The sequence below is a fragment of the Lepidochelys kempii genome, chromosome 3 (assembly GCF_965140285.1).
Source record: "Lepidochelys kempii isolate rLepKem1 chromosome 3, rLepKem1.hap1, whole genome shotgun sequence".
In the NCBI taxonomy this organism is placed as follows: Eukaryota; Metazoa; Chordata; order Testudines; family Cheloniidae; genus Lepidochelys; species Lepidochelys kempii.
In genome coordinates, this window is record NC_136382.1 from 150,443,734 (window position 1) to 150,470,838 (window position 27,105).

Genomic DNA, 27,105 nt, shown 5'->3' on the forward strand with positions numbered 1-27,105 from the left:
CCCTTCCTGCTGGCATCCAGATATAGATACAGGACTGCCATATGGTGTCTTGTACCCACCCCAATTAGGGTATGTAGGCAGGGGCAGCACTAATCTACCCAGAGCCCTGACTTGGGTATCAGGAGCAACTAAGAAACTCCTTCCCTCGCAGCTGCCAATCAGCCACTCAGCCAAGAGCAGCAGTGACAGTCCTTTTACCTCTCTGAGTATAATGTATCCGGTGCTAAGCTTGGAACATGCCAGCTTTGCCAAACTGCTTTCAGAGGCTCCCTCTCTCCACTGCTCGTGTGTGCCCCCTTTAGGCCATTTGGATACCCCTTTCTTCACCTTGCCCCATGTCCGGTAACCCCCAGCCGTAGCACTGTCCAGACAAGCTTTGCTGGGTCAATTTCGATCACATAAAGAAAACCAAAAGAGAGCTCACTGCACAAAGGAGGCTTCCCAAGAAAATTCCCATTAATGGTAGGGTGCGTGAACCTTTCCATGAAGCAACAAGCAGAGAAGAAAGAGACTGAAATGCCCCTCAGAGAGTTCTAACGATTACACACCAAAGAGAAACATAATTAAATGAGTCTAAATCCTCCCAGTTCTTATGCTGCAAAACTCAGAACAAACTACCTCCAAAGAGCAACTCCCTGGCACAGCTCAGCACAGCACTGAATGCCAGAGACCGGGAACTGGCTACTCTGGGGATCCTGTGGTTTAGACCTGCAAAGGCTATGACTGCAAACACCATAGATCTCAGGGACGGAGCTTCTTTCATTGCAGAAAGGGCTATAGGGTGTGGAGTGCAGTGCACCGGCCTAATGGAATACCTCTCCAATGCCATGAGGCTGGCAGGAGGGTAAGGCTGAGGATGCCTTATAGTCAGCAGGAGTTACATCCACCAACTCCCAGATTTGACACAATCCATTTCTAAATGTCAATCCAAAATGCCAATGGAGCAGCTGTCAAGATCTCGGTCACCTACACCTCAGGACTGCTGGACAGTACATACCTTCCCTGACTAGCATAACAAACCCACGGTCACCTAAGTTTTCATGGGTGTCACTATGCTTTGCACTGTGGCCATCTGGAACACCACTGCAATAGCAGGGATGGAACTGAACCCTACCCCAGCAGGGTAAGCCACTACAACTGGTGCTAAAGGAGAATCTCCGTTAGCTACTAACAACGTATGGCCCATGGCACACAGCTGTGCAGTCCTAATACTATTCAAAGGGCAGTGGTATGTGCATTTGCACGCACATACACAGACTCTGGGCAGTGTATTCCCAGGCACAGAAACTGGGTGTTGATCATAGCATGTTTAGTCAGAAGCATAGGGAGTAACTAAACTCTCGCTTAGAAGAGGCAATTACATATATCACTCTCGAGAACAGTCTGCCATGTAACTCACCACTGTAGAGTGTGGCCAGGGGATGAACATGGGGAGGTGTTCATCACAAAGTAGGACTGGATCACAGAATCAGACTTTACATCTGCTGTGAGTAGCTGCCATTCTATTTAAAGAGTACCAGTCCAAGGGCATGCATGTGACCATAATTAATTTCTCCTTTGCACTAAGAAAGTCCCCTGGGGTTGCAAACACTTTGGAGGCATATGAGGCACGATTTCCTCATGGCTTTGAGGAAAGATCTTACTTCCCAGAACCTCAGCTGGTCTTTAATCATGTGGATGCTAAAAAAACACAACCCCAGAGTTTTGGGCAGGGGTCGGGGGCTCTCAGACCCTCCAGGGTCTCTCTTGTGGAGCAGGTATAGAAAGGCGGGGAGGAGGGCCATCTTCTGACCCTCGTTATCTACATACACATCACAGCTTCCGGCGGTATAAGTTATCTCGCTCAGGGTGTGAAGAATCCACCCCCCTGAGTGAGCTAAGTTACACCAACCTCAACACCAGTGTGGACAGCGCTACATCAGCGGGAGACCTTCCCCCGCCAGCATAGCTACCACTGCTCATGGGGGCTGGAGTAGTTAAGTCGACAAGAGAGCTCTCTCCCGTTGACTTAGAGAGTCTGCCCTAGGTGCGCCACCGTAAGGTCTGTAGTGTAGCCATAGCCCCATGGGAACGGTCTCCAGGAGAACTGCTTTGCTGCAGCAGACTACAGACAAAGAGAATTAAAAGGATAATGCAACAAATAAAACAGCCCAAGGCTAAAATTCTTAGCAGGTGGTTCCAAACTCCAGCTCAGATGGCCAAATCTAGTAAGATGGAGAAGGCAGCTCTGAGTTGGAGATATGGGTCACCTCACCAGCAGTCATGCATCCCAGATCTGAGACATGGATTCATGTCTCTGCAACTAGCTGCACATAAACCATCACAAAAAGCTGTTGGAAGTTTATGGGAGCCAACAGCCCAGTTCTAGCCAACCCCCAGGATAGGCTCCATGCCAGGAAGTCTTGAGAGCATTTTAATGGAGCAATGAATAGCCACGCTTGTGGTTTAGTGGAGGTAGGGCACCCGCAAAAAGCTCCGACACTGAGGGATGGCTTCCAAAGCTGATCGAAGCAGAGTTTAATGCATTTCCATTTTCAGTTGTGTATATCCACTGATGCTTTTTTACTTATTTACGGTTTTGCCCCTTTCTTCCCCTTGTGCGCTTCTGTTAGTACCACAGATAACAGGTCACATTGATGCAGGCTATTACTTGCCTGATGTACAGCACTGCAAACTGCTTAGCAGGATTCCAAAAAGGGATGAAGCAACTGTGTGTCACCAGGAATAACATTTGAAGGTGCGTGAGTTAGAACAGGAAAACGTATCTGTGCTTACTTGAAAATTTCCTTTGAGTAATAAGGTCCACAGATAGTTACAATGGGCACTTCAGCCTGCTTGCAGGTTGGGGGCAGAACCAGACCTATGTATCTTAGGTACTTATCTGGCCCCACTGTAGTAGCTGAGTGCTGCAAAACCTTTAATGTATGTATCCTCACACCACCACTAGGGAGGTAGGGCAGTGCTATTTGGGAACTGAGGCACAGAGAAGTTAAATGACTTGCTCAAGGTCACACTAAGTATGTTGCAGAGCAGGGACTCAACCCTGGGTCTCCCAAGTCCTAAGCGATTATCCTAACCACCAACTAATCCTTCTTTCTTGTTGCTAGTAGTAGGGAAATGCCCTGCCTCTCTTCTAGTTGCGATAACTTCTACCACCAGGCTAATTCAAATCTTCTTTAAGTTACAGATTGGGTTTGATTTGGGTTGAGGATAAATTCTCCCCAACAAACCCAAACACTTTGGATGTTACTTTCCATCTCTATTCTCAATGATCCATCTGTCTCCCAGATGGGCCAGATCTCTGGACTTTATTACTCAAAGAAAGGAAATTCTCAAGTAAGCATGGATAAATGTTTTTGTTCTCCCTCATACTAAGCTCCACAAATCCATTATAATGGGATTTTCATAGCAATGTGCCTCTAGGGTGGGAAGCAGGATTATCCTTTTAACTATGGACATCCAAAATGAGGGAGATTTATACATAATTATTCCACCTTCCTCTGGGCACTAAGGCATGGAGAAGAATTCTGCCAAAAGAAAGGAAAGGCACCGGCTAAGGCTAGATGACCAATATGCAAAATGTGGTGAACTAATGGCCATCTAATAGGTCTCAATGCAGCAGACACGACTGCTCTGCCCTGAGACTGTCAGCGTTCCTAATGACTGGATTTAGATGCTTAACTGAAGGAGGAGTATTTCTTGAATTTACTTCAGGAATGAATGCTGTGATAGCTGAAAGGACTACCTGCCTGAATTCAAAGTACAACTCTGAGGTGAGTTTTAAGGAGAAGCTCCCAACGTGGCAGCCTGCTCTAGTGAATAGGAAGTAACAACACCTCCTGTAGGGGTTTCATCTGGGTAGTGCTGCATAGAGGTTCCAAGGTCGGTCTCTATGAGTACGCAGGGTTGGGAATAAGGTGGATGCACTAATGGAGCATTTAATGGAGAGATTTGCACAAACTGTCCTCTCTTGAGTACATTGAGAGTATTATACTAGGGAGACTTGACCTTTTCGCTTGGACGCTCTTATACACCCACAATAAAGCCCTCTTGGGCTACGGCCACACAAGGCTTTGCTTCACTGGTTTAACAATGGATGTTTCACCAGCCAGTAAAGTAAGTTCTATTTGTTGATTTATTTTTGATGGTCCACGAGACCAATGATCAGTTCATCCAAGTTTTCATTTTCAATCCTTCCTACTTCCTTTCCTGCTGGGGGCAGGGGAGGGGACAAGACAACCCCCACCCAGTCAGTGCTGCATCTTGTCCGGCAGAGCGGGTCTCTCCAGTTTAGCCTGACTCCTTTCCTGCCTGGGGAAGGGGCCATGGTAGGAAAACTGTGGCCTGCCCAGAAAGCGGGCCACGCTCCCTAACGGGACAGTCAATAAAGGAGTGAAGCAGGAGACACAGCCCCTTCCCCTCTGGCTTTTCTCAGCTCGCTCCAGCCACAGCAGATGCTTCCGTGGGGAATCAGAGCTGAGGGGACAATCCCCCCAAAATGCAGCCCTGGGACACAGCTGGGAATTAGACACATTATTGAGCCAAACTGTTCGTCTAAACACTGGATATAAAGTTTGGCATTTCCCTCAGAAAAGTGCTGCAACAGGGAGGCCTGGCTGAGCCACCAGCTGCTGTAAAAGCAGAAAAAAATGGAGGGAACTTCAGGGGATGGGGCGTTTCCCTGCTGCCAGGGACTGAGTGGTCTGGTTCTGCCCCCAAGTTGTAAGTAGGCTGAAGAACCCATTGTAACAGATCTGTGAACCTTAGCATGAATCATAGAATAGAATATCAGGGTTGGAAGGGACCTCAGGAGGTCATCTAGTCCATCCCCCTGCTCAAAGCAGGGCTGATCCCCAATTAAATCATCCCAGCCAGGGCTTTGTCAAGCCTGACCTTAAAAACTTCTAAGGAAGGAGATTCCACCACCTCCCTAGGTAATGCATTCCAGTGTTTCACCACCCTCCTAGTGAAAAAGAATGACAATTTAGAGTATAAAGGTCAATAGTTCTCTTGCATAAGCTGTTGACTTGTGGGGTCCAGAAGGGAATCCCCAGACACATGGTCAGTTGTATTGTAGGGTGTGATGGGGCATCCACCCACTCTGGCATGCAAGGGAGGGCCCTAGAGAAGCTGCACAAGAAGCAGCCAATAGTAGAAGAGCTATGAGGAACAGCCAATCAGAGCTCAGCAGGGCAGTATAAGACTGTGACCTGTCGGGAGGGCTGTGTCATGAAGATGATGCCGTGGACCTTGGAGTGATGGGGGTCTGGGAGCAGAAGTAACAGCGGGTAAAGGATTACCAGAAATAGGCATACCAACCTGCGCAGCTAATCATCAAGACAACCAGAAGACGGCACCAGCATGGTAAGTGAAGCCCCGTCACATAGGGCAATATATCTTGCTCTGAAGTGCCAAGTGTAGGCCACTACCAGGGGCAGTTGAATTAGATGGACAACTGATCTTATCCAGTGTATTAGCAGGACACATTCTGGAACAGATGTTCTGGTGTCGTGTGGCACATGGGTGGAAACTGGAATAGGTGGATTCAGATTGTGACATAGCTGTCCTACATCTTATAAACTAGGTGTGGCTTTCAGGACCGGAAAAATCTTTTGGATTAACTTAATATTATCCCTGCAGGATACTGCACCTAGGATATAACATCATACAGTTTGCTTTGTTACATCTTGGTGCGACACCACAATGCAAATATCTAACAAAATGTCATGTCTGTGGACATAGGACAATAATTTCAAAGAGGTTAGAACTTAAATCAACCTCTGCCATTTTTGGTAACTGTAAAGACTCTTTGTCTTGCTTTTAGGATACTTAAAATCCAGAGGTCAAATAGTTTTCATGATTAGTTACTATGTTATTGCTGGCTTTGGGATGTGTGGTCGAGACCAGATTCTAGTTACTGCTGCTTTCTGTTTGAGATGGCCCAAAACACACTTTGGATTCTAAACACAGCTGAACTTTGCAGAGGTACTAACCCAGGCCCATAATCTGTGGATCAGCCCTATCTCTATCTGAACCTGGTTGTCTGTCCCTAATTTTAATATGCATCTATGACATATACTGTGCTTCTTCAGAAACTGACTACCAAGCCTTGAAACAAGCCGCTAAACAGTTTTATATTTATTATAATAATACTTGGTCCTTCTATAGCCCCTTTTATTTAAGAATCTTAAAGTGCTTTGTGGCATTAACTCTCACCTGGTGCGGTAGGTCACTTTCATCCCCTTTTCAAAGAGATGGGAAGTGACTTAGTCACACCAAGCTGTGACCCAAACCCTGGGAGTCTTGACTCTCCTACTCCCTTGCTCTCACCACTATACCATATTTTCTCAGCCTAGCCTTAGAGATGAAAGCCGGAAAGCACTCTTGTAAACCTATTATTCCACTAGAGCTGCTGAGTCCAGGGAACAGACTGTGTGGCCTGTCACAGAGCTGCCCTTAGCCAATTCCAGCATGCACCATGAAAGGAGAACCACTTTTCCCACTTTCACACTATATAAATAAAAAAAGGAATCAAAACACCACTTTTTTGGCAGCAGATTGGTTTGTTCCCATCTCTTTTTCTCTCTCCCATATTGCAGCACTGCTAGCAAAGCTCATTTCTGGGCTGTTCGTCACAATACGGAACTATATGGGTAAAAAAAAAAAGAAAAAAGAAACAGAGAAACAGGTTCTGACATCTAATCAGATCTGCCGTATTGATTTTGCAACTTTAGCTTCGGAACAAATCAGCAAAACAACCATATTATCACCCAGAATTCACTCTCCCCTGTGTTAGCTGGTTCAAAAGGAGCTCACACAAACAAACACCCCCCCCCACCCTGAGTGGATTCTCAGATGGAAGGAGCAGGCTCGGCGGGAGGGAGGGGGGGAACACGCTCATCATAGAGGCTTCAGAAGCCACACGATTCCCATTTCCAACAAGATTAGAATTCCAGAGCAAGCCACAAAACTAATGAGCTGCCCGCACTGGAGAACAGCATTTCAATTAACCAGAGCAAGCCCCTGCTGGGGCACCCGGCTCTTTCCACAAAAAAGGGAGCTGGATAAACAGATGGGTTGTTTGTTTAGCTGGGAGGCAGGGGTGACTCTGGGCCTTGCTCCACTTTCACTAAAAACAAACCTCAACAACTGGAATTTCATGCTGGTAAAGGGAGCCAGATGGACAGCACCGGAGACTGAAGTCCACTGCTTAGGCACAAAATGGACAGGCAGGCAGTGGCATTGCAAACTTCTGCCATGCTGCTCTGCCTCGGAGAAACCAAGCTGTGAGTGGGACTGGTGAGTTCAGTCCCTGTGACCCATTCAGTATTTGGCCAAGACTGCAGTCTTGAAGAAGTGGAGGGGGTGGGGTTAATTTCTAGGATCATGCATGGCTTCCAGTGGAATTTGGGTCAAACCCGAATCCAAATAAAATTCACTGTTGCTTGTCCTTACGTGGAGCTGATGGGAGATGCCGACAGCAAGAAACTGAATGTGTGTGTCTGCTCAGCTTCGTCCAGGTTATTGGAGTAGGTTTCACCCCTTCTCGAGCCATGACAGAGGGAGGATGGGGGAAGAGGGGTTGGTGTTTGATGAATGACTATGCTAAGCACTTAGGCGCTTTAGTCACAGCCCATGGATGGTGCAGGCTAGTGCAAATTAACATTCTCTCCACAAATCCCATGCTTGCTACATCATCAAGAGGACTTCACAGGAGTTCAGTACTGAATCTTTCCTGATGAGACTAGCTCTATGGTCAGGGTTACCACCCTGGCCTCAGCCCTCCAACTCACTCAATATTATTCAGCACAGTCTTCACTTTAATCTGGAAAGTGAAAGGAGCTAGGCTTGGATTCTCCTTATCTGAATTCCACCCAGTGCAGCACTTGACTGATGAAGATACTATTACTAAGAGGGGAGCACAGATTATCCCAGACCCCTACCTGCTCCACACATCAGAACATTGCCAATACCTTCTAAACACTCCAGTCTGGGATTCGAACAGCCTCACTCGTCTGCCGAGGGAGGTATCACTGAGCAACAAGGCATCTAAATAGAATGGCATGACATGGGCACCAGCAAGGATGGCAGTACAGGGCAACATCCCTATCACCACTCAGTACCCTCCTGCTGCCTGTTTATGTGGGTGTGTATATATATTATAGGTAGGGTTGATAGCATGGTCCATTATTAATATTACCTGAACTTTCCTATTTTCAGTTGCTTGCAACTTTGCCAAACTTTAACAAAGTAAGTTGAAATTTTCCATACCAGTGCCCTGCCTCAGGCTGATTTTGGTGGGGGGGAGGGAGGGGAGGAAGGGGGAGGGGAAATTGAATTCCAGCCAAAATGGATCTGCCACATCCAAGAACCAGGCTTGGAATAATACATTGTTTTGCCCATGTTAAGTTCTGGCAACCTCTCTTTGAGAAGCTTTAGCACCCCCTATGCTTTGGAGCAGGGACGTCAAATTTGGCCTTTTCAAATCAAAGATGTGCCTTCCACTATCCCCATGAAAATCTGCCCAAATTTGGCCAAGATATAAGCCTGGGTCGGGGGAGGGGTCACAGTCTGCACATGCTCAGTAAAGACAGAGTTTTGGCAGCTACATTTCCTGAAGATTCCATCTGCACCGTGCATGTTCATTGCAGGTCTTAGTAGGACTTTTCCTGCAGCTGCAGCTCTGGGCGGCTGCGGGCCATACCAGGTCCAGGCATCTGAACAAAGAAAGCAGGGAGCCTCTATCTCATCTGCTCTCAGTGGTCCCCCTGCTAGGCCCAGGCAATCTGGAGGAGCAAACTGTCTGATTCCAATGCAGAGTAAATAAGAGCTGGATCTGGGAGGGCAGGGGAGAACATTAGGACAAGAGGACAGGGTGGGGGCGGAATTTGGGACTAGAGGCTGGTGGGGGCAAGAGGGAAAACTGGAAGATGAGATGGGGAGACTGGGACTGGCTGGGCAAGGGGACTGGGAGCCAGCAGGTTGGGGAAAACAGATACTGGCTGAGGAACCAGGATCGCGAAGGGACTGGCTAAGCAAGGAGACTGGGACTGAGAATTAGTAGGGTTGAGGGGAAGAATTAAAGGGTGAGGCATACAGATCTGACAAGGTTCTACGGTTTTGGGGGAGAGCTGGGACTGGCTGGGCAAGGGGACAGGGATGAGGGGTGGAGACTGGAACTGGCTAGGAGAGGACAATGGGGACTGGGACAAGGAGTGGAAGAGATAGGACTGGTACAGAAATAGGTTGAATAGGATGGAGCAGAAGGGTGTCATGGAGGGAATGGGGAAGAGGAGTCTGTGTTCAGTCGAGCACACTCGCTTCCACAGAACTCAAGATTCCGGAGTCTCACCATTCCTCTGCTGTCAACAAATATCTGTGAAACCCTCTGGCAATGTTCACTATCCTCCTCTCGTGCTGGTCCACAGAGAGGATGATAACCTACTACTGCTATCAGTTATTCTATTAGCTCATGTGGCAAAGGCCTGTATGGTGGATCTAAAGGTTAAAACCCCGCTGATGACCCATGTGAGTGTCAATATGATGCCACACGATGGAATTTCTTCTCCCCGCCCTTTTTTAAAAAGGTTTCTCTTTTAAAAGCTAGGAAATTACACACACAAAAAGCGAGGTTAAAAGAACAGTATTAAGGTCGCAAAGTCAAGCACTCAAAATTTGAAAATGCCAGAATTAAGACTGCCTGTGCAAGCTTAATTTGACCCTCTTGTCCACATGGGTTATACTACAGTCTTTAATTACACGACCACATGCTTCCCCTCCCCCCGCACAGGATCCCTGCCTCATTCAGTGTGCAGAACAGACAGTGCTCACTTGATGAGTAATTATTCAAGGTTTTGTTTTCTCCTCGTTGTTCAGCGTGTGGTCCCAGACCTTATTTACTGCACACTATTCAGACCCTGCTCTGAAGACAAATTTCCTCATTGGTTTTCCTATGGGGCTCATCACTGTAGTAACCAAGTGCTTCACAGATATGAATGAATTTATTTTCACAACACCACTGTGAGGCAAGTGGGTGGCATTAACCCCATTTTAGAGAGGGAACTGGGTCAGCAAGATTAAGGACAAAAGTATTCACTAATTTTGGGTGCCCAAATTGAGACACCTAGGACCTGATTTTCAGGAGTACTTAGCATTATATAGCAGTTTATATGTTCAAATCGCAATTCCCATTGACTTCAGCTGCAGCTGTGCATGTTCAGCACTTTTGCAAACCACACCACAAGATGTCAAGTCAGGCACCTGGAAAATGAGGAACAAACCATTAGTGACCCCTCTGAAAAGTCTGGTTTAAGTGACTTGACTAGCATCACATAGTAACCCTGTGGCAGAGCCAGGGATAGAATCCAGTTCTCCAGAGCAGCATTCAACTGTCTTAATCATAAGACGATCCTTTCTCTTCTTGCAGTCCCCTGCCTCGTTCACGATGCATGTTCCAACTTCTGCATGAAAGGACGCAGGGGACCTACCTACAACAGTTTCCCTCATTACACAACCCTGATTCATCCCCAGAACAGGTCCATCCTGAATGGGGCGCGAAGGGTCCTATAGAAAAAGTAATATATGATCATGTAATTAAAGTCTGTATCATAATGCAGATGTACAAGAGGGCTGAATCAAGGTTGAACAGGCAGCCTTAATTCTGGCATTTCCTAGCTTCTGAGCGCTTGTCTTTGCAACCCTAATAATGGTCTTTTAATGTAATTTTTGTGGGGGTAACATATATGCACACACACACACACACACACACACAGGCAAGTGCTACGTTAACAAGTGAGGTAACCCAACCAACAGTGGATCAACAGGCCCCCACGGTTGGCTGGCATATGTTGTTGGTTGGCTAGCATGTCTCCTCGTGTGTGGACGTCAGGTAAATAAACCCTTCAAAGTCCACAAGATGAAACACACTCAATCCAAAAAAGAGACGTCAACCCTATTGGAGAACAGCACCATAAGCATCACCTGCCCAGACTTTAGCAAGATGCCAGTGCATGCTGGCACAGAGGTAGGAGCTACAGAATCATGCGGTTATACTCACACTGCACGTTGAGCTGTACCAAGGCTTCCCGGGGTCTGATGTTAAAGCCATTGTACCTGGCTGTCTGACACTTATAGGTCCCGCTCATTTCTCGGCTAACACTCTCCAGGCGCAGCTTCCCATCGTAAGTCTCCACTGTCATGGCACCTGAGGGCATGGGGACCTCCTTGTCTACCCGGGACCAGATGATGGGTGGCTTGGGCTTCCCTCGAACCTCGCACTGCAGCTCGGCCCTGGAGCCCTCCCGAACGGTGATGGTGGACTGGCCTTTGGGGACACTGATGGTTGGAGGCACTAAAAAGAAGATAAAAAGGGACTGTTTGTCAAGGTAACATCCTTCCAGCAGAGCATGAGGGAAATCTTTGAAGGATGGTTGCACTTGTGGGGAAGGATGTTATATTGGCAGCTCTGGAGACTGCAGCCCTCCAATCAAAAATGGCATTGGTAGTGCCAGAGCAAAGCTCCCCATGCTCTGCCCCAGCCAATGTCAGCCATCCCTTGGAGGTTCCACCTCTAGGTGGAGAGTAGTGTTTCATCCCCATGGCCTCTGAGTGTGCCAGCACCAACAAAAAGTGCCAGCTGTGACAGGACACCTCAACTCACTTCACGTACATCAGTGAACTACTATCAAACACGTTCAGTCACTATCAGCCTAAAGCAGGCTAGAACCGATAATCTAGAGCTGGAAGATTCCACATCCTAGTCTCAATCTTTTTAGCCATTTAATTCCCCATCTGTACCCAGAAGCGGGAGGCCAAATCCAATCTCTTTATACGGGCTGGATTGGAGACAGTGGCCTACAGGCGCATGCTTCATGTATTCCACTCCCAGCCTCCATAGACATGTTTCATATATTCCACTCCCAGCCTCCAGGGCCACCTCAATTCAAACTGGCCACTATTTCTCAATTTACCCTCTGCCCACGAGAGAGAGCACTGGGACGGTTTTCACACACAAACAACACATAACTGTATTAAGAGCATATTTAAGATGGCTCTGGCATCAGTCTCCTTTGGTAGTGACCTCTCTATGCAACAGAGAAGTTGAGTTTTCAATTTACAGGTCCCCTGTGCGCCATGGAATCTCATCAGATGCTCTCCTGTTTGGTGTGAAGAGAGCACTGCCCCCCCCCCCCGCTAGTCAGCACCGCCAGCAGATGCTCACCTGGCGAGAGGCAATTTTCACCACAGGGAAAAACTGCAAATTGTATTTGGAAATTTTTTTTAATTAAAGCCCTCTCTTCTGAGCCTCCCACTGGAGACTGCCATCTCAGCGAATGGGGGCCTTTTTTGCTGGGTGGCAGCAGATGGCCAGGGAATGCAGAGCAGTTTCCACCTTGCTGCTTAAATACCATGGCTCTGGGGAAACACTCAACGGGTTCAAGCCAAACACGAAGTGGGGGAGGGTCTTTATTGCTCCTTAAATGCACATAGAGGGCCGGATACCCCAACATGAACAACCCCCCCCCATTACCCAGTGTGTGCAGGACAGGGAGGATTCAGCCTGAAGGGAGGCAGGTGATGGTGCTGGTGCTTGCCCTCACTTGGCGTTCTGGCTGGGGACAGCAGCTTTACTTTCCCTGGCTCCAGAGGAGCTCAGCTGGCAGTGACTATCGATGGGATTCCTCAATCAGCCTCACCATGTTCTCTTCCCAGTCAACTCCCATGTGCTCTGCTGGCCCTTTCTGCTCCTGCTGGTGGAAGCGGGGTTGTAGCAACTTTGGGCCACCACAGCCAGCTTCTTGTAGATTTTTTAACTCTTGAGCTGGTGCCTACATATGGGCCAGCAGATATTGTCCAGCCCTTGTAGTGGGGAAAGACTCTATGATCATACAGACCTTTGCCATTTTACTCCTATAACCTTATAGCTATTACATTGTAAAGGAGCAGACTCCCCCCTGCGGTGCCTCCTGCTGGTCATTGGGGAAATTAGCTCTTATCAGCATAGAGCGCCCTCTGCAGGCCAGTGATCTGCACAGCTCTGGCCCCCATGTCCCTCACAGACCCTGGTGCCCCTTTCTCTGGGTTCTGCCCCCTGGCAGCACCCCCACATTCTGCCTCTGGGTCTCCCCTTCCTGGGGCACCCCCAACCCACTATCCCCACCTTGCCTCAGTCTGGGCTACTGCCAGTCATCACCACGCCCCCACTCCCTGGGGCAGACTACAGTGTAAAGGCCACTCATCATAGGCAAGGGGGTTCGGACCTGCTGTCTTCCTCTGCCTCCCAGTACCTCTATGGGCCTTGGACCAGGCCCTACAGCCTGGAGAGTTGCCAGCCTGGAGTGCCCCGCTCAGCCTGCTCCTTCCCCAGCCCTGCTTCACTCCCAGTACCCTGGCTGGCAGGCCCTGCTCTCTCCCAACCTGGAGAGAGACTCCTTGGGCCTCTGGCTCACAGCCTTTTTATACGGACAGCTGAGGCCTGATTGGAGCATGGCCCAGCTGCAGCTGCTTTCCCAGTCAGCCATCCCCAGCCACAGCCCTCTCCAGGGCTGCTTTTAACCCCTTCTATTTTAGGAGCAGGGTAGCCACCCCGCTACACACATTCTATTAGCTATTGGGGGTTGGTTTTTTTGGAGAAGTATTCTCTAAACTCCACTGCTACAGCCAGATCTGGCTTACATTCCCAGCTTTGTCACTAACTCACCATGGGATCTGAAGCAAGTCATGTCGTTTTGTGCCTCAGTTTCCCCAACTGTAAAAAGAAGAGGAGCAGCATTCCCCTGCCTTCCAGGGCTGTTAGGAGGATGAATTAATTAAATTCTTTGATGCTGAAACGCCCAGTACACAGTAAGTGCTCAGTATCTCATTATCACAAAGCATCAGGGGGCATTCTCTTTGGAGCAGATTGCTAAGGATTTTTGCGGAGTAGGGAGGTTGTCAGAAAAACAAGAGCCAATTCCAACACTTTCTGCTAAGGGCACAGACAAGGCAGGGAATCAGATCGGTCAAGGACAGGATTCAGACCAGCCAAAACTGGTTAACATCACTATGAAAAAGGAAACTTTCTGGAGCAGTTTGGAAAAATCAGGGCAGATTCTGTAGCCAGTTGACTTCCCTCAGGCTCTCTCACCATTTAGCTACAGGTAGGTACAGCGTTGCTCTCAGTCACACTTGAGCAATCCCAGGGAAGGCAGTGGGACTGCACGGGTGTATCTGAAAACAGAATCTGACCTGATGTTTTGCTAGCACAACCGAAAGAGTCTTATCTGTACGTTCCAGCTCTAAAGAAATGACTGACAGATTTGGGGCTCCCACTGAAACCAATAAGAAAGTTTTGCCATGGACTCTACTGGGAGAAGGGAAAGAGGGTGAGATTTATAGTGTCTGGGGTCCTGCAGAAAATATTCAAGAGATGTCCTGAGGATTAGAGTTAGGACACTAAACATTAAAGCTGTTTATGGGGTGAAGGTTTATGAGACCCATCACACAGCTTCCACTGTACACTCCCATGGACACAAGCCAGGTCCTTCCATCTCAGTCTCTGGAAAAATATCAGAGGGAGTGTCTCTCCTAAGCCATGCAAAGAGGTGAAAGACCACTACCTCCTTCCCCACAACCACCAGCGTTGGGACATTTGGTAAAATCCCATTCCCTCGCTGTTCCTTCATGATAAGTCCTTGGCCAGGGCTTCTTCAAAACCATCTCCTTCCGAGGTTGGTTTGGGCTGCAATCTGGGCCTTCCCAATCCATAATCAGACATCCTCAGTCATGTTGTGTCTTAGGTCACTAGAAGCCTGAAACTAACCCATTGAGACTCTATATTAAAGGAAGGAACTAGCTACTTTAGAACACAACTATCCCAGCTGGGTCACTGGCCACTCACGAGACATGCCCACAGCATCCAGCCCAGCACACACAGGCTCCCGCATAAAATGTGGCATGCTGGGGCTGCTCTCTTTGGTTTAGTCCAGCCTCCTCATCAGGAACACGAGAGGGATCATCTCAGGATACTACAAGTCACACAGCATAGCTGTCATCCCAAATGGAAGGAACAAGAGCTCTTACACTTGAAATCAAGGCTCATTTGAGGGCCTTCAAGAGCTCAGGCTGGAAAGAATATGTTGGTTTCATGATTCTAATCCATATTATGACCCCCAACCTGACTCCCTCAAAGCCCCAGGCCTCTATGGAGGAGGCTCACCTGTTTCTGAAGAGATGTTCACCTCAACACTGAGGTCAGGAATGGGGGCCCCCTGGAAGGACGCAATGCACAGATATGTGCCATAATCACTGAAGCGCAGGTCAATGATCTCCAGGCTGCTGGTCACTGGTGGGAGCTCAGGGTCATTCCTAGAAACAAGCAGTCGGTCCGAGACCCTGGCTGGTTTCCCATTCTTGTACCAGAAGTAGACGACCTTCTCTTGGGGGACGGCATCCACGTGGCACGAGAGCTTCAGGTCCTGCCCTAGCTGGATGCTCTCACTCTCTTTGATCACGTCAGGGGTGATCTGGAAGGTGGCGTTCTTCATGGCTGGGATGAACACAGGTGCAAAGCCAGTTAGTGAAGACAAAATGCCCTGTGCCCAAAGGGGATTCCCGTGTGAGATATCTACCCTTTGTCCGATGGGAGGCAATGGCTCCACACGCTCTGGGCAAAGGGATGCCCCAGGCCTATGCCCAAATGAGATCCCCATGTGAAGCAATGGCCCCACGCCCCCACGGCCTGCTGTGGTGTTGCATGTCAGGACCAGGAAGCATCAGCAGAGCTGTGAAAGGACAGGACTGGAATAATCATGGGTGCTGAGAGTCAGGAGTGAGGTGCATCAGCAGAGCTGTAGGTGGGGAAGCTTGCACAGTGCCTTCTCCAGTCAGTGCTACCAGTCCCTTGCTGGAGTAGCACATTCACCCCTATTTAAATGAACAATGATGTGTGCTGGTAACCCAGAGTCTCGCCCTAAAAGTGCATGCAGTGGAAGGACGTACATCGCACCAGCAGATTCACTGTCTTCTTGGCTGGGTTCCCCACATTGTTGATGGCCGTGCAATTGTAGTAGCCTGAATCTTCCATGCGGATCCCCCAGATGGTGAGGTTACCCTCTTGAATAAGGCTGTTGTGAGGCATAGGGCTGGGTGAATGAGACCAGACCACCTCAGGCAGTGGGTCGCCACCTGTCAGGGAGCACTGCATAGTGACATTATCTCCTGGGTTCACCACCAGGGTCTCATTGACAGACAGCTTCAGAGTGGGTGGAGCTGGAAGAGAAAAATGGGAACACTAGTGAGCTCTGAGGAGACTCACACCAGCCTGGGCTTCGCTCAGTTCTATCTGAATGGAGAGACTCTCAGTTTGTTCTTGAGAAAGAGTGGACCAGGCTGGGTGAGTGTGGGCTGGACATGAGTTCATTAAAAACACGATGTGTATGAATCTAGGACCCCATCAACACTGCATCTCTAACCAAGTCAGGGGACCAGGCCATAACAGGGTTAAAAGGCATAGCGTAGACAGGACCTCACGGAGACCCAAAACTGAGGACACATCAGGGGGTGTGACTGCAGCTGGGGTAGACATACCCGAGCTAGCTTGAATCTAGCTAGCTCATGGTCCCAGAGCAGAGAAGCTGCAGCAGTGCATGCTTCAGCATGGGCTAGCTCCATGAATAATTACCCAGAGTTCCAGTGGACTGAAGCACGCACTGCCCAGCTTCCCTGCTCCAGGACTGAGCTAGTGAGATTAACAACTTGCTTGGGTATGTCTACATGAGCTGCAATGACACCTTGTGATTGCAGCGTAGACCCTGAACAGTCCAAGCTTTAGGAGTGTGGTTAGGTCCCATCTACACTGAACATTGTAACAGCATGTTAACTAGGTGCTCTGGCTCTGTTATAGATGTAGGGCCCAATTCTCCACTCCAAATCAGAACAGTAGTATTTTACACCCATTTTGCATAAGTACAATTGGCAACACAGAAGCAGTGGAGAATCTGGACCTAAGGCTTGTTGATTTTTGCTCCCAGTTCAAGTAACTGTGACTTCAGAGGGACATTACCAGCCAAGAAGACAAAGAAATGGGGAACCAGTGCCAAGTTTATTTTCACAACAACAACATCAAAATCCCCAGCACACAGGTTAATTTATTTTGCTCTTTCTGTATCAGTTTCCCCAGTCTTTAAATGGGGCCTGCAGACGCTGAGATGGAATAAAAGCTCAGCTACTTGCATTGTGGCTCCTATCTAAGCTTCTGCATACCCCCTGCTGAAAATGTTGTGTAAGTCACTGCAAATATCTCTATGCCGCCTACAGAAACAGCACACCGGAGACTGAGTGGAAGTAGCGGTGGTGGGGAAAGATATGAAAATAAGAGATTCATTGAAATAGGTCATATTAGCCTTGAGGCAAGCACTCAACCTTCCCTCTGATTGCTATGGGCCTGCCAGCTCAGCCCCAAGGGATGGAAGAACAGAACTTGTCCGGATCATGAGTTCCCAAACTGTGGTACATGTGCCACCGGTGGTACAGGAGCTTGTTGAAAGTGGTATGCTGTAAAAGGGTGGTCTGTCCCCTTTAAAGGGGAGTGGGTCCCAGGACCAGCCAAGCCCTGTTTCACAATGTGGCCCCTTTAAGGAAGCAGGTATTCAAGGGAGCAGCAGAATGGGCGCAGGTGTTAAGGAAGCAGCTTAAGAGATTAGCAAAAAGAAAAAGAGGACTTGTGACACCTTAGAGACTAACAAATTTATTTGAGCATAAGCTTTCGTGAGCTACAGGTGACTCCCAGGAGTAGTAGAGGGCAGAAAGCCTAGACAGAAGAATTGCAGGGGAGCGCTGAGTTAAGAGGGGTTTCAGAGTAGCAGCCGTGTTAGTCTGTATTCGCAAAAAGAAAAGGAGTACTTGTGGCACCTTAGAGACTAACACATTTATTTGAGCACAAGCATAACATGCATCCGATAAAGTGAGCTGTAGCTCACCAAAGCTTATGCTCAAATAAATTTGTTAGTCTCTAAGGTGCCACAAGTCCTCCTTTTCTTTTTGAGTTAAGAGAGGCTCACCAGAATGAGAACCAGAAGGGAGATTGGTGGACTGGGAAAGCCTGCCTAAATTAGAACCCAGCCCTAAGGAGGAGGGCTGCGGGGAGGCCTGAAGCAAGGGGAAGAAGTGTATGAGTCCAAGGACCAAGGGAGGCTCTGTGGAATGAGGCTGGAATCTGGATACTGGTGGGCTGGAGAAGCCTGCTTGAATCATGGCACAGCCCCATGAAGGAAGGCTGTGTTGTTCCTTACAAAGGGAGCAAGAGTTGCGTCCAGGGACCAGAGAAGGAGGAAATCTGTGTGAAAGGTTCTTCAGAGAGGCCAAAGGCTGCAGTGAGACTGGCAGAGTTCCCTGGTTCAGGAGGAACTGAAGGGGAGCTGGGAACCTGAAGCATTGGAACCAGTGAATTGGAGCTGGAGCTGCCTGGTATCCAGGTGAGGTTCAGGGACCTATTGTCAATAGAAGACGACACCTTTGTATTATCTTCCACAATAATCCAAGTAAGAATTAGCAGAAACTTTGAATTTAAATGAGACAAATTAAAACGTGAAGCCACCAGCTTTGTTTAGCAGCATACCAAAATATATCAAGTCATTTGACAAATGTTTTGTGTTACTTAGATTACAAGGAAGACATAATAATTGATTATTCTTTTTTATTCACGGTCTAAAAACCTGAGATGTTTAAAAAAATGCTGTAATCTAACATTTCAGACTTCTGTAGGAATCTATTTTACTATGACTCTAGAAACGCTTATGCCTATTAAGGCCTAAAAGAAGTGGGCACTAAAAGAAGAAATTTGCTCGTGATATTTCAAATATCACTAAAGAAGGCTGCACATAAGCCAATTAAGTTGGGGAACTGCTGGTCTAGATCATTCATGGTCCTGTATCCCAACCACCAGCTGGTGCTAAACACTGTGGCTCCCCTCCTGGTTCTCTGCATGTGTCAAATACATGGTTCTACACTCTTGGGGTACAACCCAGATGGCCTCCCCTTTATGGCACAGGTGAACACATTGGGCCAATTCAAAGTGCACGCGCAGCTCCTCGTCTTCTGGATGCTCACATCCTTCTGTTTGGTTTCTTTCATTCCTGCTCTCCCCAGGAACTGATCTCAAAAGCTTTCCTCTGCCTTCTCCACTTCATCTCAAGAAAGGCCCTTTAACGCCCCTTGTCAGCTCCATTGCTGGCTCCAGACAGAGCTCAGAAAGCAACCGGTGACAGCACAAAGGCTGAGAGTGCTTTTTAAGTAACGGCCATAATAATGCAAAATAAGATGTTGTTACATATTCATGAAGCCTGATTTAACAGCATCATTATTTCTGCCTCTCCTCTCCCCGGACTCTGCGTTAATGAGCTGTGCTGGATCTCTGAATTACGGCTCATACAAACAAGGCTAGGAGGGCTGCTCTCCCCTCCGTGCAGGCGGCATAACTTAGCAGCATAACTACGGCCAGAAAGCTCAGAGCACTGCAGCCTGGTGTCCCGTCTCTAACAGTGGCCAATGTCCCTCTTGTCACATGCACAGGGAGCAGCTGGCTAACTGTGCAAGTGCTATATATTTGTATGGGGGGGGGGGCTGTCATCTTTTGCGGCCAGCCATAAGGATCAGTTTGGAGGCACAGGGTTTAATTCCTTTGATTTCTCAGGGCCATGGCTGAAGGTCAGGTCCCTTGAAGGTCTCTCAACGTGGAGTTTTGGAAAATAAATATCAAATCCAGTGTATAATAGGGAGCAAAAATGATTTGTGTATTTGCCAGTGGCAACTTTAGGCTCTGATGGGCTTCACACATCCAAAGAGGCCCCTAATAGGGTGACCTGGCTCATCCTGGATGGACAAACCGCCACATGACACAGAGTACAAGACCATCCGTAAGGCTGCCCTGAGCCAAGAGACCTTTGGTCTTGTCCAGCTGATACTGAATAGTAGTCACCTCCCCTAACACTGAACTGGTCTTGGCTGGAAGTTGCTTCTCCTTGGTCAAGCTGGTAGAAGCTGCACTCATGGTCTTGGTAGAGAGTATCTCCCCCTGGGCAGACCTGGAAGGTGGCAGAGATCAATTTCTTGAAGGAGGGGTTTTTTGGGGAGTGGGTGGAGAGGAGGAAAGGGAGGCAGCAGTGAAGCATGAGTCAGATCTTATTCGGGTTCTGGTAAAGATTTTGGGCTATTCTTTTAGTTTACCTGAACTTATTTGACCAGCCCTAACTGCTAGAATCCTGTAGGGTGAGGATATGTTCTGTGCAGGGTAACTCAGAAAATATGACCTCGTGGGGCAGCTGCTTCCTCAGGGCAGCTTGTTGGTGTGTGTAACCAGGAGAGGAGGAACCTCTGAAATGGCCATCAGCACATTTCAAGGCAATGCTTCTCCAGCATGAACCCAGCCCCAGCTCTGGGAGCTGAGATTGGATCACATCCTCCTCTAGTTAGCGGATGGACGATAACAATATGCAACCATTGTTATGCAGGAGATGAATCTCATTTATTTGTAACCCGTGGCGATTCCTTTTGTTCTCGGCTCAGAAAACCTGCTGGCAGAGTCTGCTGTGGAGCAAGGGGACCATTAAAAACAAAGAGTCACTTTCAATTCCCTTTGAAGTCCAATTTGCTGCAGTAAAACTGCAGGAGAATTAACCAGCTGGGCTGCTTAACTTTTCAGAAATCAAAAAAGAAAATGTCAGCCATTCCCCAATCACAGCTGGATCCCAGCACACAGGCTGCAACAAACTGGCCCATGAGACAGGACTGAGTTCTGCAGCCAGACCCACTGGTCAGCCTCAGAGCTCTAGAATCTAAAAGCATCATCAGGAAGGAGGAGGAAGAGGAGGCAGAAAACTCCTGCAAGGGGAGGATTCACATAGAGAACAGGAATTGAAACTGGTGCTGCAGACATTTGTGCTGCAACCACAACACTCAGCTGCTGCCCAAGGTAACTATCGAAGAGCCAAGCCAGGAAAAAAAAAAGATTCCTAACCCTCAGGGCCAAGCGCAGGACTCCCTGGCAGGGAGAAGTACAGATCTGCACCACAGACAATCAGTGGCAAGGGGACCCTGATGAATCATAGGAGCCACTTTTATAGCCAAACGGCAAAGGAGCAGCAAACAAGACGGGGAAGGAAGATTCTCTGACCTGACCCATCACTTCCCCTCAAAGGTCCATATTATTTGGATCTATAGATACTTAAAAACTGATTTCCACGCACCTCTGTGCTCCCTGAGTTTTTCTCTAGGTGCAGAAGCAAAGACATCATGAATAAGGCTGTTCAGAATTCTGGACACAGCCAATGCTACAAGGAAGTTACTAATGCATGAGCAGAAGATGGGAGGAAGAGATTTATGCAAGATCAGAGAGAATCTAAAAAATTATTCACACATATACAGAGAAAGACTTTATATTTGTGTGTGTATAAATATGAATACATATCTATATATAGCAAGAGAGCTACACACATCTACTGTGTGGGCCAAATGTTGATGTGGTGCAAGTAGCTAAAAAGTTGAGTCAATATAGCCATGTACTGCACATGTACTGGTACCAGATATGATCAGTTTGAAAACCCTGCTTTCTTGTTCACTCAATAAAGGGGCTGAAATGAAAAGAAGGATGCTTTCTTTGCATTTATCTGGGGACCGTGGTTCTGAAGAGGAATGAGATTCTATAAATCTATAAACATATCGTCTCAGAAGTCAGAGCTAGAAAAGCTGTATGAGACCCCATTCCCCTTGACTACGGCTGGATTGTGTCTTATAATGAATGCTCTACTGTTCTGTCCTCTTTAGTTTGAAAGGACTCAAGTGATGGGGCTTCCACCTTTTGAGACAGTTGTAGAGATCTCACTGTTAGGAGCATTTTCCCCTAATATTTAACCTAGGTTTTTCTTTTATTAAGGTATTTAATTATTTATACATAAAAACATTTCATTGTCTCAGCCCCTAGGCTCAGTTAGATCAATAAGCATATTTTTCTACAGTATTAACTATTTCTCATCAACAGTTGGCACCATCAAGAGTTCTGCCTTCATTGTACAGAAATGACACAAGGGATGTAAACTACTTTGTATTATATTAGAGCTAGGTGAATAGTACATTACATGACATTACAGAAATTAGTTCAGCCTCTTCTTTGATCACAGAATATCCCAAAGCAAAAAAAGCAATTTTCTCATATTTATTCGTTATTTAAAATATTTGACAATTTTTTTGCTTTTTAGTTTATTATTAATCTGTTGGTTGTGACCAGCTATCTGCAAGGATTTGATATACGATATTCTGTTGTTAATTAGTCAGGACCTCTCTGAATGATCACATGATATTTTTTCTGTTCATTGACTAGATGATCACTCAAGCATTCCTGTCATGAACATTTGTGCATGTGGTTGTGAAATTTGTTTTGATATCTGCTTTCCACAGACATCTCTGCCAGTAGAACTTGATGGCTTGAGTGGTTCTGGAAAGCAGCCGCATAAGGGGTGTGAATCAGGGTGGAGCAAAGTCATCCAAATATTGTACGGAGTATTTTTGGGAAAGTTCATGCAGCATTTTCCCAGATATCAACTGTACAAAAAGCAAATCAGGAAAGTTGCTTTTATTTTTCTTGGCTAGTTAAAAATCTACATAGTTCCCTCAACACCCAAATAGAGACTGTTCTCATGACATCCCACCAGCCATGGCAGCTGAGAGCTCATAAGAATTCCAAGGACTGCTGGACACCTCCTGCTCCAACTCTTTGTTTGGCTCATGCTAAGTTTTGTATTGTGGACTTGATCCCATGCCTACTGAAGTCAGTGGGAGTCTATCCACTAACTTTAATAGGTATTGGATTGGATCTCACTTCACCAGACCCTGGAAGGAGGACAGCTGATCAGCAAGCAAGAGGTGCTCAGGACCTAGAGGCATTTCTGTTGCTGCTCTCTTACCTGTTGTGTTAGTGAGCTGGAAAGTGATTGACTTGTCAAGGATGCCGCAGACATTCCGGACGGACACCTGACATGTGTAACTGGCATAATCCTGTGGCCTCAGGTTTTTCAGCTTCAGAACTTTGGTTTCACCCTGGGAATTTGGAAAGAAGGGGAACAGAATAACTGAATGATAGATGTACAACAAACAGCTTTCGGCTACAAATCTGTGATCTGATTCTGAGACGTGCTGATCAATGGGAGTTGAGACCGCCCAGGACCTCTCTGTATCAGCCCCTCATTCCTTTGTAAAAGAAGCAATAAAATGTTCGTGCTGATAATTCCAACACTAGTCATTGTCTAAATAAAATAAATAAATAAATAGAATCAGCAGCACTACCATGTAACGTGGAAGCATTACTGAGCAGCTTTATAGATAATCTCTTGTCAATTGCTGTCAGGATCATCTTGCAGGATTGAAAGGATCTTAACTACTTAGAGCTAGATTCTGATCTCGCACTGGGATATCCAGCAATAGCTCTAGTCAGTGGAGTGTCAATGTCATAAAACCAGGGTAACCGAGATCAGATTCCAGCCCTTAGTCTTTTAATACTTGGCTAAATATATGCTCAACAGTTAAACTGTAAAAATTTGCAGTAGAGGAAAGAAAGGGTAATTAAGAGAAATATTAAAAGAAATGATCAAACCTTTATTTTCTCTTTGCTCAAGATTCTAATCTCATTTACACTGGTATATTTCCAGAATAATGACACTGTCTTTAATGGAGTTGCCCTGGATTTTTCATACAAGTGTAACTAAAATCAGATTCTGGCACTGTCAGTCACTGGCACACAGCAGAAACAGAATAACTCTGTTAAATGCACATGATATGGGTTCTGTATATTTACAATTATGAGACACGCTTATGGGAAGTTCTGAGATGCACCCCATGGTTTGTACCCTCTAACTTGTATGCCTTTATGACAGTTTGCCTTTGTCCTTTTATTTGTGTAAATCTCTTTTTACAGATTTTTTAAATAAAAATCTGTAAACGTGAAAAGATATCAGCTTGACAAATCTTCCCGAGATGACTGCATGGGACAGGACATGGAGCTCACAAACATTAATATACATTGAACATGTAGTATCTGACCTGAGTGAATTAGAAGATAAATTCCTAGGGGACCAATACCCAAGTGAAAAACACTTCCCTGGAGATCCGTTGCTATGCTGCATGAACAAGGGCATTTACAATGTGCATGTCAACTAGTGATTTACACATGGTTCATATGCATCCAGTTTATTGATCAGTAGATATAGGGTCGGGTAAATGTGTATAAACCTAGATTGTAAATCAGTTTACAAAAGCATAAACTGTTAAGCCTTTAGCTCATTTGTAAAATGTCAGCCATCTAAATCTTATACTGACACCAGTGTATGTGGCCTGACTGGCTGAGAATACAACAGTACAAGTGTAGCTGAACTGTGATTTGTTAAACATGAGGCTTCTGAGTGACAAGACTGATTCTGCTATCACACCAGTTTTATATCCATGTAACTTTGCTAACTTCAATTTCTGGCTTAAACAGGTAGAAAGAAGAGGAGAATCAGGGCACCTCTGCATAAACAGGGCAATCCTACACCACTTTCCTTCTAGCTGGCATCTGTAGGAATGACCCATGCTGGCAGGGACATCCGTTGACAGGAACCCACAGATGCAACACAGAAGAGAATTTCTTTGACCTGTACTATTGTGGAGGGCACTATTCCACAGCCTAAGATCTCACCATTATCCAGTTTCTCCTGATAGTCAGCCTCAGACTCCCTGAAAAGGGAAAGCCAGAGGAGGAGGTGATGTTCTAAGGCCTGGAAATTCCTTACTGGACATTAGACAGCACTGGACTAGATGGAAAATCCCCTCAAGACCAAAGTAGCAGCAATGACCTACAATATATTTTTTAAAAAAATATAATCACAGACCCACAGGGCTGTGCTCTCTCTGACCCTATCTCTCTTTCGGTTTTTCTTCCAATTGCCCATTTCCATGGCATGCAGGGAAGGCTTGTTACAATAAACTATGAACAATGCCTCAATAACTGAGAGCTTGCCTGGGACATGGCTCAAAAGAAAAAAAGATCAAACCTGGCCAGAATCTGCTCCAGGCCCAGTTGCAGGAGCCTTGGGTTGGCAGCGAGATGTGAGGGATGAAGCTGTCCCCTCAAGAACTACCCTTTCACCCCATCTCCTCCTCATTGCCTCATGGCATCGTTTTGCCTCATTAACCAACTTCAGCAGTGTCAGCAAGGCAGTCACTGAGGGGCGTTGAAACCCATAGCAGATTTTAGGGCACCATTTCCCAGAATGCTTTGGATGGCAGACTACCCAAGAGCATTCCCTTCCACCACCACTACAGTTGCAGAGAAGTAAAACACTGGGACTTAAGGAGCAATGTGTGGAGGGGGGAGGAAACAAGCATAAGAAAGCGTGAGGAATTTGACTTGCATATTAAGGTGGGGGGAGAGGGGGAAAGACAGAGAAACAGAGAGGAAGAGTACATGTGTATTTGGGCTGCACATGCTGCCATTCGGAAAAGCTCTTCATTATTAGCACCGTCAGTTCCAACAATTACAAACACCCATGCTTATTTCCAGACAAGAAACACTCTTCATAAATAGGAGACGTATGGTATCCAATCAGGAACAGAAACAGTGCCACATGACTTAGGGAACCAAGCACATGGCCCGCTCAGTGAATCATCTCAACCATTCAAATTAATTTCCACAAACTCTTCATTTAATGTTAGGAGTAACTGACACAAACATGAAAACCCTGGCCGCTTGCAGGCAGTTTGCCAAAAGGGAAAAGGGATAAAAATCTGTTGGCTGTGAATAGTGCACGCGGCAATGGGAGGCTAGGGGACGTGCAGCTGGAGAGATGGGAGGACAGGGGAAGAGTACCGGGGGCCTATGGACTGGATTCCATTTCTCTCTTTAAGGAGCAGAATCAAACAGAATAACCTGGCCTGGATTCCTGAGGTTTCCTGCCTAGCCATCCCTGGCTCCATCCCCAAAGAGGCTGCAGTGCCCCTTGGGCACGGGCATCATTCTGATGGTGGGACAGGAAATTACCAGCTATGATCCTCCCTCGTGCTCCACTCCTCTCCCTTTGTCTACACTAAACACTTTAGGGGAAGCTCTGCAGGCGGAGTCCTCTTGACCCATCACCAACCTCTGTATTGGGAGTGTCCTTGCAATCCACACTTCTCCTACCACCCTCTCCTTAGTATATGCAACAAGCCAAGAGGGGAGAGAGAAGCATCACCCACAGACAAACTCTGCAGGGATCCTGGATTATTGGGGAACTATGGTGGGTGCCAGGAGGAGGACAACATTTCCCCTTCAGGCATGGTAGGGATGGACCCATGATGATCTTCAGGTCCTGGTGGGTGATTTGCCAACACAAGCCAGTGGTGAGGTTTGGGGGTGGGTGATGTCTCTCTCACCTGTGTGTAGAGTGGCTCATAGATATCCACTCCATTATCCTGGCTGTGGGAGAGTGTCTCAGCACCCCGTTTCCAGATGAAGCGAGCAGGAGGGTTAGAGTTGACGGTGCACCGGAGGAAGACCGTCTTCTCCTGGTAGAAGCTGCCACGTACATCGCTGATGGTCTGGTGGACGGTGAGAATGGGCTCATCTAGATCTGGAAGGGAGGGGGGGAAGGTCCGTGGGGGCCATTAGCAAGGTTCAGGCCAGGGTACGCGCAGCCTGGTGAGCAGACAAAGCTCCAGGAGAGAGGAGAAGAGGGGAGACCCCACATACACACACTCAGTCAGCCAGTGAAAACACTAAGCTAGAAGCGGACCTGACTCAAAACATGGCACCTGAAGGGAACTGATGGGAGAAACCAACCTTCTCCAGTCCACTCCACAACATTCCAGGAGCAGGAAACTAAGCTCCGATTTGCAGCCTCCAGCTGGCAGTAAGATGAACTGATTAGCTATCTGGCAGGACCCCAATGACATCATTCATGCTCCCAGATCACCTCCCCCCACTCCAATCTCAATCCTCTGTTCTAGCTGACAGGCAAAGGGCGCCAAACCCCAGGAACTCTCCTCCCCCACCCTTGTTCCCCTCTGCTCTCACCCTTTACTTCCATGGCCTCTGTCCCCGAACAGGAAGGGATTTCTCCTGGG

At 47.3% G+C, this 27,105-nt stretch overlaps 1 protein-coding gene across 4 annotated transcripts in view; it reads right to left on the minus strand.

Annotated features, from left to right (window-relative positions):
• MDGA1 (MAM domain containing glycosylphosphatidylinositol anchor 1) overlaps positions 1 to 27,105 on the minus strand; it is a 197,179-nt gene that overhangs the window by 92,958 nt on the left and 77,116 nt on the right. For 3 of the 4 annotated variants that reach the window (XM_073338539.2, XM_073338542.2, XM_073338537.2), the window contains exons 4-8: positions 26,416 to 26,612; positions 22,935 to 23,067; positions 15,979 to 16,248; positions 15,197 to 15,526; positions 11,057 to 11,350 (exon numbers count right to left, since the gene is read on the minus strand). In XM_073338539.2, the coding sequence (XP_073194640.1) occupies positions 11,057 to 11,350; positions 15,197 to 15,526; positions 15,979 to 16,248; positions 22,935 to 23,067; positions 26,416 to 26,612 (1,224 nt within the window). The remainder of the gene's footprint in view (positions 1 to 11,056; positions 11,351 to 15,196; positions 15,527 to 15,978; positions 16,249 to 22,934; positions 23,068 to 26,415; positions 26,613 to 27,105) is intronic. The other variant, XM_073338545.2, reaches the window with a different exon arrangement.